The 10227-nt window shown below is 42.5% G+C and overlaps 1 protein-coding gene across 1 annotated transcript; it reads left to right on the forward strand.

Annotated features, from left to right (window-relative positions):
• Window positions 1-5647: 5647 nt before the first annotated feature.
• LOC149836140 (uncharacterized) lies at window positions 5648-9992 on the forward strand. Its single transcript, XM_090009709.1, has one exon. It carries the CDS (start codon window positions 5648-5650, stop codon window positions 9569-9571), a length of 3924 nt encoding a protein of 1307 aa, XP_089865835.1. The 3' UTR covers window positions 9572-9992.
• The last annotated feature ends 235 nt before the right edge of the window (window positions 9993-10227 follow it).

Below are 10227 nucleotides of genomic sequence, written 5' to 3' on the forward strand. Positions count from 1 at the left end.
GTGAGTTAAACATGATATTTTTCAAAGCAGGATATAATCCAAAAAAAGCACTATATTTTTGTAAATATCATGATTTTATCACTTATCATTGTGTTATTGTTGCCACCTTTAACATTTTTTCTGCATTTTTATATTTTTCATGGTTTTCACTTTTCATTCTACCTATATATTTTGTTCTAAAATTTTCAAATTCAAATGCATCGACATTTTTTTTATAAAAAAAAAAGGTTTTCAAATACCGCGAGATTACCCTTTCTTGAGAAAATCCCATGCGACTACGTCGCTAATCCTAGGGAAAAGTTTTTTTTTATCAGCCTTTCAGCTCTACATAGGGATGGCAATGGACCGGGGCGGACAGGGTCTTCATCCCCTCCCTGTCTCAAAATAGTGGCATCCATCTAGGTGGTGGGGGACTTTTGACCTTCACAACATATCTCCTGTCAATTCCCACTCCAAAAGAGACAGGTTCAGACTGATCCCCACTTGCCCCGGTCCACTAACTATCATTCCTAGTTCTATATAAGAAATACACCACCCCCTCTAACTTGACCTTTCTTATAACCCTCCCTAAGTTTACTAAATCACAACGTCTTCACGTGCCTTTCCACGTTAGAAAATGCTGTCTTGAGTGGATCTGAAACTCAAACATCACTGACATAATATTCCCTTTCACCTCAAGCACGACTGGTCCCCTCATGAAGGGACTGTGCTCCTCAGGTGATTGATGGGACAACTGCACCGTACTGTCGGACTACACTCCACCATCACCTTCAAAAGATATTTATCAAACACCAGACAACCACTCATTGTCCCTCTTTAAACGCCCTCTAGAGTTCGAGACTAAGAAAGAAAAAAATATGAGCAAAAGAACCCTCAACTCCAAGTTGGTAACACGCGTCAATGGCGTTGGTGATTCCAATGATAGTTGATTTCTCGGGATTTTGGAGAATGAGAAAAGGCGAAAAGGCTGTTGCATGTGTGTGAGTTTTCACTTGCGTGGTCATCCAAAAGATCTTGCCTTTCATATCTTTTTTGAAAAATTTACAAAAGCACGCTCTAATTTTTGAATTATTTAAAATTTAAGCATACTTTTTGAAATATTACAAGTACAGACCTAATTTTTTAGAATTTCTTTGTTTGCTGAGCGTGTACTGTTTGTAATATTTCAAAAGCTAGGCTCGTGTTTGAAAATAAGAAGAAAGTTAAGTGGGTTTTTGTTATTTTGTTTTGTTTATATTAAGTTCTTTTATTTATTCTTTGGGAAAGGGTTCAGGATTTGACAAGACAGGTGAGGACTGATGAGGAACAGTGGGGGACACGGGACAGGCAAAAAAAAGGGTAGGCAAGGAAAAGTGAAGGGGAAGAAGAAATCATGACTTTGTTCTTTTTTTTTTTTTAAAGTAATTCACATTCATTGCTTTAGGTGGTCAGAAATAGAAATCCCATAATTAAGGGGGAATTTAATATTGACAACCAACCAATCCCCAACTCAACTTTGTGAAGTTATGTGCTCGTGTGAGGCATTAAAAGCAGACTACTATCAGTCTCACTCTGGAGTCTAAAGCTCTATCTTGATCACTACTTTGTAGTTTTTTTGTACAAGAATTGGATCAAATATATCTTAAGCCCTACGTGACAGAGGGATTCGAACCTGGGACTTCAGCTTGGCACAGGACCCCGCTTACCACACGGGATACCACCTCGGTGGTACATAGGCTAGAGTTGTTTCCTTGATGATAAGGAACCTTCGCTGAAGCGAGGAAAACCCCAAAATGAGGGGGGCCCACAACCATCCTGCCTTAAGTGGCCCACCTCTAGTTTGTGGCTTTATTTTGTAAAGATCTTCTTTGAAGTAGTAAAAATAGCTTTGCAAGTCAAATATGAATAATTCGTCTTAGGCTCGGTTTGTATAAGCTCGTTAAGTAATAATAAACATATTTTAACTATTTTTATATTATAGATATATCACAAAGCAAATTATTGAAGTATGTGGTTTCCAACAGTATTGGAATCGGACGATTCATTTGGTATTGGCTAGAAATCGATATGGTACAGGGTTTGATTCGGTCTATTTTAATTTTTTTTTGTTTTTTAAAAAAATAGTAAAAATATTTTTAATATTGTTTTAATGTTTTTGTAACACATGTTATTTTTGGCTAAAAGTTGGCCGATTCAGTTGGATACGTACAGCTTTGAATTGAAATCGACCCATTCACTTACCTGAATTGTTGTCAAAACCATTCAAGGTCCGATACAATATTGACAACACTTTGGTTTCAAGCAATAAGTATCGAGAGAAGATCTTTTTTATTATTAAAAACAACTTATTTTTTCTAATACTACTGTCTGTAAAACAATCTATATTTATGTTATTGGGGTATATCAAGTAATCAAACACTTGATTTAACTTATGTCATGTACATAAATACATAAACCAAACACGTGTCTTAGCCCCTTGGCCAGCACGGTTTTGCTTGATCATGGGCCTCTGTCCCCTAGGACATACCCTACGTAAGAGGCACAGTGGGGCTCCTGCCCTTCTTCTTTAGTCTGCTGGGGTTGTCTTTTTGCCCTTTTGGGAAATATACACTGTAGCGAGGTGTCCAGGAGTAGAATCGTAGTTTAGCCATTCCCGTACACCTGGCCTACCCGATCTTGGCGACGGGGACGGCTCCAAATGGACCAATTTTAGTATACCCTTTACTTCCCCCACCCAGTCTTTTGTCTTGGTCCATTTATTATTGAACAATATTAGGTCATATGACTCACATCCCCCAAAGGGTTTGGCTTTAGGCAGCCGGTCTAGGTTCAAATCTCATGGGTGTTACTTTTTGCATAAGCCCAAGTATGTCGACTCCTTGAAGTGAAAGAGATTAGCCCATAGAGTTTTTACTCTATGATCGTGCAGAGCCAGCACGGTCAGGTCTCTAATCCTGTGTGCAGTTTCTTCATGTAAATATCAAAATAATATACCCGTTTAAATACTATTTTTTTATCATTTTTCATTGAAAAATTATGAATCTTAGTCGGAACTTGGGTGGGGCTCGCTCGGGTCTAGCATGAAGTTTCACAAACCATGCCTGGATCCATATATTAATGGGACCCTTCGAGCTCAACTCAAATTCTAATCGAACCTTCTTATTTATCATAGAACCCTGACCTTATATGGTTGGACATTGAACGGGTCTGGATCAAACTCGACCCATTGATAACCTTGTGTGGGATTGTCATCTAGCTAGCTTAGATATGTGGTCTTGCATGTGGGTGCCATGTTAAGGCCGTGCAGGTGCAGGTCCAGGCTCCCAATTGTGGTTCAAAGGAAGAATGAGGACTTCCTTCCCCACAAGTAAATATAAATGCTGCAGTGTAAATGTTGCGTATGGGTGTGTGTGGAAGTGTCTGTCACTAGTGTCAGTAAAGCTTTAGAGAGAGAGAGAGAGAGTGTGTGTGTGTGAACAGCTGCACCAACGTGAGGCAAACGTGAGAGAGGCAACCGTTCCTAGATTACGACAAAAACTCACTTAGCCCCATATTTTATCCCTTTCTGAGGGAAAGGAAAAATGAAATGGGGGCAGAGGGGCTCTCTGCTCCTGATTGGACCATTTATGAGACCACGTTACACCTGCATGCAGTCTGCAGCAAAACCTTCTCCCCCACCTGAAAAAGTTTACAAGAATGTCTACCCACTCAAGAAACCTGTGCAATTCACACGCCCCTTGGTTAGCTGCCTATTGGCATGGTGACAAAAGTTCTGTTTTTCATTTTATCTCTAGTGAAAAAAATATGAGCAAAGATAAATAAATTAAATTTAAAGAAAGTATGTAAGAAAATAAAACAGATAAGAACATAAATGCTATGATGTTGAATTTGTTATAATCTATAAAAAAATGAAAAATATCGCAAAGTTTTAAAATGTTTTTCACCATCATGGGGTGCTCCAAAGAGGGCCATGATGGTGAGCCACTTTTTATATGTATAATGAATATGGTAATTAGAGGAAATTTAAAAAAAAATGGTAATTAGAGGAGATAATGCAACATTAACTCAATATGGGCCTAATATAGGATGCAATTACTACAGTTGATACTCTGATGTAATACTGAATGATTTTCAAGCCAGCAAACCGATTCGCGTTTCATGGGTTCTAAAAATAGATCACCCGAATCGCATTGTCTTCAAATAGGATTAATGCGTCTAAGCTTATTGAGCACTTCAAAATGAAGTGTTTATGTTTGATTTGCCTGCTTGATACCTTCTAAAGTGTCGTTTGTTCAACTTGTTAATTTGATGTTGATAACATGCTATGGTGGCTGTGGGTTGAGTCTATGATATGGTTCTTCGTTGTAAAATTGAAGGGGAATACAACCATTTGTGGATTTTATTTCTTGTGCCCCTTTTGAAGCCAGTTACTGATAATAATCTCATTTCTTTCGTTTATTATGCGCGATTTTCCGGGTCACAAACTTGAAGAATGAACTGATCAATTCAGATCGACTTAAACGAGGGAGAGACAGAGATTCATGCTTAGCCGATTCTGAACTCTTTGTTATGGCTTAGCCGTCTCTCTCTCTCTCTCTCTCTCTCTGGCCTGCGACGAATAATTGTTGTAAGTTTAAACATGATCTTTTAGACATCTGTTTATTATGACACTCCCATCCGTACATACTCTACTAGGAATCACAACCATTTATTGCCTATATACTTTATAGCCCTCTCTCTCAGAGGGGCCATTATGACCAACTCGCCTATCAATGTGGCCATAAAAATGCCCTCTTGGCGAGCTTAAACTTTGTTTCTTCTTTGTGAACATCAAATCCTACAGAAAATTACAGACCAGCTTAACTGCGTTAGTTATCATCCCAGTTTGCAATTGTGCATGGTTCAATCATACTTGTTTTTCCAACCATAGAAAAAGATTCTAGGATAGAAGCTCTTGCTTGCCTCGGTTTAGCCCTCAATGTGCCATCTATCCAAGACAAAGCCGTTACTGCTTTAATTAATTATTTGGCTTCTGTAATTGATCATACATGTTCTGTCCAGCCTTTCCGAGCCGGGTAGCGTGCAAAACGTACCGGCCGAGTCTTTGGACATCTCTTCGTGCCCGTATTTCTGTTTATTCCTTTTTGAATCCCCGCCTTCAACTCTCTCTCTCTCCCCCTTTGGACATCTCTTCATGCCCGTATTTCTGTTTATTCCCTTTTGAATCCCCGCCTTCAACTCTCTCTCTCTCCCCCTTTGGACATCTCTTCATGCCCGTATTTCTGTTTATTCCCTTTTGAATATCCGCCTTTAACTCTCTCTCTCTCTCCACCATGAATCGCTTTCTGGTTAAGTTTCACCTTAGCTGCAAGTCTCTGGCATTTGCTCCTCTCTCTCTCTCTCTCTCTCTCTCTCTCTCCACATCATGAATTGATTTATATCTCAGCTTAGCTGCAAACCTCTGCATTTGCTCCACTTGACTCTATCTCTCTCTCATGTCCGTATATCTGGTTTTTCCCATTTGAATCGCCGCCTTCAACTCTCTCTCTCTCTCTCTCTCTCTACACCATGAATTGATTTATACCTCACCTTACCTGCAAATTCTGCATTTGCTCCACTCCACTCTCTCTCCCTCTCTCTCTCCCTCTCTCTCTCCACGACAACCAACATGAAGCTCCTCGTCCTTCTCTTTCTACTCCACCTTCTGTGGCTAGGATTATCTGCCATTGAGGAAGAGAACCAAGAGAGAGACGCGCTTCTGTCCTTCGAAAGCATGATAAAGGGCCACCCTTTTCCCATCTCTCACTGGTCACCCACTACCCCTCATTGCCAGTGGAGGGGAGTCCTCTGCTCAGAGGAAAGAAGAGTCGTCTCTCTCTCTCTTCCCTTTCTCTCTCTAGAAGGTTCGCTCTCCCCAAACATCTCCTCCCTCCAACGTCTCCAAATCCTCAACCTCAGCAACAACGTCTTCGAAGGGAAGCTCCCTATCGAGGTATGGTCTCTGAATCACCTCACCACCATGGACCTTAGTTTCAACCAATTTTCCGGCGAGCTACCGCCGGAACTCGGCATGATGACCTCTCTGGAGTCTCTGGTCCTGAGCAACAACTTATTCGCCAGAAACATCCCACATGAGATCGGGAAGCTCCAGTGCCTCGCGTACCTCGACCTTGGCACCAATGGCTTCACCGGAATCCTCCCGCCGGAGGTCGGAAACCTCTCCGGCTTAGCCTTTCTCGACGTCTCCAACAACCTCTTCTCCGGCGAGCTTTCCCCGTGGCTAGGGGAGGGACTGAAGTCCTTAACGGTCCTGGACGTGGCGAACAACTCGTTTTCCGGCGGCATACCGCCGGAGATTGGCGAGCTGAAGAAACTAACCAGCCTTTCGCTTGATACCAACAAGTTTTCCGGCTACCTGCCGGCAGAAATCGGCAATCTGATTAATCTCGAGCTCTTTTCTGCGACGTATTGCTCCCTCAGAGGCCCCTTGCCGGACGAGATCGCCAACATGGTGTCTCTGCAAAAGCTCGATCTTTCGAACAATCCATTGAAGTGTTCCATTCCGGCATCGATAGGGAGGTTGAAGAATCTCACCATCTTGAACTTGGTATCTTCAGAACTCAATGGTTCCATTCCTAGTGAGATTGGTAGCTGCTTGAATTTAAAAACTGTGCTGCTTTCCTTCAATTCCTTAACTGGAGGGTTGCCCAGTGAGCTCGCTGAGTTGCCCATGGTGACCTTCTCTGTAGAGAGGAACCAATTGAGTGGTGCTTTGCCATCTTGGTTGGGAAAGTGGACCATAGTCGACGCCCTGTTGCTCTCTGCGAACAAGTTCGAGGGCAAAATCCCACCTGAGATTGGGAATTGCTCGTCTCTTACCCAGCTGAGCTTGAGTCGCAATGCTCTGTCTGGGCCTATCCCTTCGGAGATCTGTAATGCGCCGATGCTCAGTGAGATAGATCTCGAGAGCAACAGTGTTTCCGGTGATCTCGGGCAACGGCTTGCGAATTGCGGGAATCTAACCCAGTTGGATCTAGTTAACAATCAGATCACGGGTGCAATTCCTGATTACTTTGGTGATCTTCCTCTGGCTGTTGTCGATCTTGACTCAAACAATCTCACCGGATCAATACCAGACAATCTGTGGAATGCGGTTAGCTTGATCGAGTTCTCGGCGATGAACAATCTTCTCGAAGGACACCTCTCCGCCATGATTGAAAATGCAGCTTCATTAGAGAGGCTTGCACTCAGCGGCAATCGGTTGAAGGGAGTGATACCCAAAGAGATTGGGCGTCTTCAATCTCTCTCTGTTCTCTCTCTGAATTCCAATCTTCTAGAGGGGGAAATTCCACCAGAGCTTGGAAACTGTTCATCGTTGACGACTTTGGACGTCGGTAACAATTCTCTTAATGGGACTATTCCTGCACAATTGAGCAACCTTACCCAGTTGCAGTGCCTGGTTCTGTCGCATAACCAGCTTACTGGTTCAATACCAGGAAAGGCATTGAAGTTTTTCCAGCAATTTGATATGCCAGACTCGAGTTTTGTTCAGCACCATGGTGTTTTTGATCTTTCATGGAACAGTTTGTCTGGCCCAATCCCTTCCGAGTTGGGTGAGTGCAATGTGGTGGTGGATCTGCTTCTAAGCAACAACCGTCTTACTGGTGAAGTTCCAAGCTCTCTGTCTAAGCTCACGAATTTGATGACTCTTGATCTGTCGGACAATTGCCTCACCGGCTCCACCCCTGTCGTGCTGGGAGAGGCAATCAACCTGCAAGGACTGTATTTAGCTAATAATCAGCTGAATGGCATCATTCCTGCAAGTCTTGGCAATGCAATCAACTTGGTGAAGCTAAATTTGAGTGGGAATAGACTCTCTGGTAGCATCCCAGAATTGCTTGGAGAATTAAAAGATTTAACGCATTTGGATTTGAGCAATAACAGCTTAACTGGCAAACTTCCTTCATCACTTTCAAATTTGGCTAATATAGTAGGGCTATACGTTCAGCAGAACCAGCTCTCTGGCCCCATAAGCGATCTGTTCTCCAACACCATGGTATGGAAGGTGGAAACTCTGAATCTGAGTTTGAATTCTTTTGGTGGTGTAATTCCTGGATCTCTTGGAAATCTTTCTTTTCTAACATATTTGGATCTTCATCATAATGATTTCACTGGAAGCATACCTCCTGAGACCGGGAACCTATCGCAGCTAGTGTATTTTGATGTTTCACAGAACAACCTCAATAGCCAGATCCCTGATACTATTTGTGAACTCTTTAGTTTGGCCTACTTGAATCTTTCAGATAACCAGTTGGAGGGACCTGTCCCCAGAAAGGGTATGTGCCAGAATTTCACCAAGGCATCTCTATCTGGAAACAAAGATCTTTGTGGGGGTCTCCTGGGATTGGCCTGCGCTTATCCCAAGATTGTCCAGCCAAGGATTTTGAATGTTTGGGGATTTGTGGGGATCGTTATCGGCTGCATTCTTGTTGTGATGAGTTTACTCTATGCTATAATGAGGTTGAAGTGTAAAGGTGATAGGGGTGTCACTGCAGAGGTAGAAGACGAGAGTAAGCTGCATCATCAGAGTGACCAAAATCTCTCTTTTCTCAGTAGTAGATCAAAAGAACCCTTGAGCATAAATATTGCTATGTTTGAGCAGCCACTCCTTCGACTGACACTGGTCGACATTCTCCAAGCTACCAACAATTTCTGCAAGACTAACATAATTGGTGATGGAGGGTTTGGAACTGTGTACAAGGCAGTTCTACCAGATGGGAAAATAGTGGCTGTCAAGAAGCTGAACCAGGCGAAAACTCAAGGCCACCGGGAGTTTCTTGCCGAGATGGAGACTTTAGGGAAGGTAAAGCATCGAAACCTTGTTCCCTTACTTGGGTACTGCTCTTTTGGTGAAGAGAAGCTGTTGGTCTATGAGTACATGGTGAATGGCAGCCTTGATCTCTGGTTGAGAAACAGAACCGGTGCTCTACAAGTTTTAGATTGGCCAAAGCGCCTGAAAATTGCAACTGGTGCAGCCAAGGGCCTAGCATTCTTGCACCATGGTTTCATCCCACACATAATTCACAGGGACATCAAAGCAAGTAACATACTACTTGATGGTGAATTTGAGGCCAAGGTTGCTGATTTCGGGCTGGCAAGGTTGATCAGTGCTTGTGAAACCCATGTTAGCACAGATATAGCTGGGACTTTTGGATACATCCCACCAGAGTATGGGCAGAGTTGGAGGTCTACTACCAGAGGAGATGTGTACAGTTTTGGGGTGATTCTGCTGGAACTGGTGACTGGAAAAGAGCCTACTGGGCCAGATTTTAAAGAAGTAGACGGAGGGAATCTGGCTGGTTGGGTTTTCCAGAAGATAAAGAAAGGTCAAGCCAGTGAAGTTCTTGATCCAGCCATAACAAATGGTGCATGTAAGCAGAATATGCTTCAAATGCTGGAGATTGCTGTTTCTTGCTTATCGGAAAATCCAGTGAAGCGGCCGACCATGCTGCATGCAGTAAAATGCTTGAAGGGGATCGAAGACACGAATTCAGTTCGTGCATCCCCGATGGTCATGTATGAAGGTGTCTAAAGTGCACCCTCCTGTTGTTTTGAAGTCCGTAAATTTCTGCAAAGTTGCTTCTCTACAAACCTGTAGTTTGAAAGATCTTGTTTTGTGTACTTTTTGTTCTCTTGATGTAAAAGTTAGTAAAATGTAGACACAAGAATGTGCAAAAGCTGGTGACTAGTGTAATCAGCTAAACTCAGAAAGGTTTTAAGAATTTGCCCCACTTATCAAGCAACCCTTGTTCCTCTTCTTTCAAATTGCTCTGTTTCAATTCTCAAACTATAGTTCTAACCCCAGCTTGCATTTAAAAAAAAAAATTCTCAAACTATAGAACTATTTTAAACCAGTTAACTGTCGACACATGGAGCTCCCTATCTGTGAGCCAAAGACCTCTTGATTCTTGGCATTGGTGAAGACCTAACAAGTCTATCCCCACTTAATACTTTCTTTCAAAAAAAAAAAAGCATCCCCACTTGTTACTAGGTCCAAAGTTTATTTCAAAACCAGTGTGTTTTCGGTAGGGCTGGTAAATGAACTGAGCAGCTTGTGACTCAGCTTAATTCAGCTTGTCGCTAACTGGCTAGTCGAGCCACAAGCAGCTCGTTTAGCTTAAACGAGTCGAGTCCAAACACAAGATGTTAGGCTGGGTTGAGCTTGTATAGAATGTATTAGTGTAATAT

Source organism: Nuphar pumila, chromosome 6 (assembly GCF_984573655.1).
Source record: "Nuphar pumila chromosome 6, dmNupPumi1.hap1.1, whole genome shotgun sequence".
Lineage (NCBI taxonomy): Eukaryota > Viridiplantae > Streptophyta > Magnoliopsida > Nymphaeales > Nymphaeaceae > Nuphar > Nuphar pumila.

Bases quoted from the DNA above. Each gene is read 5' to 3' on its own strand.
- LOC149836140 (XM_090009709.1), top strand. From the start codon at position 5,648: ATGAAGCTCCTCGTCCTTCTCTTTCTACTCCACCTTCTGTGGCTAGGA.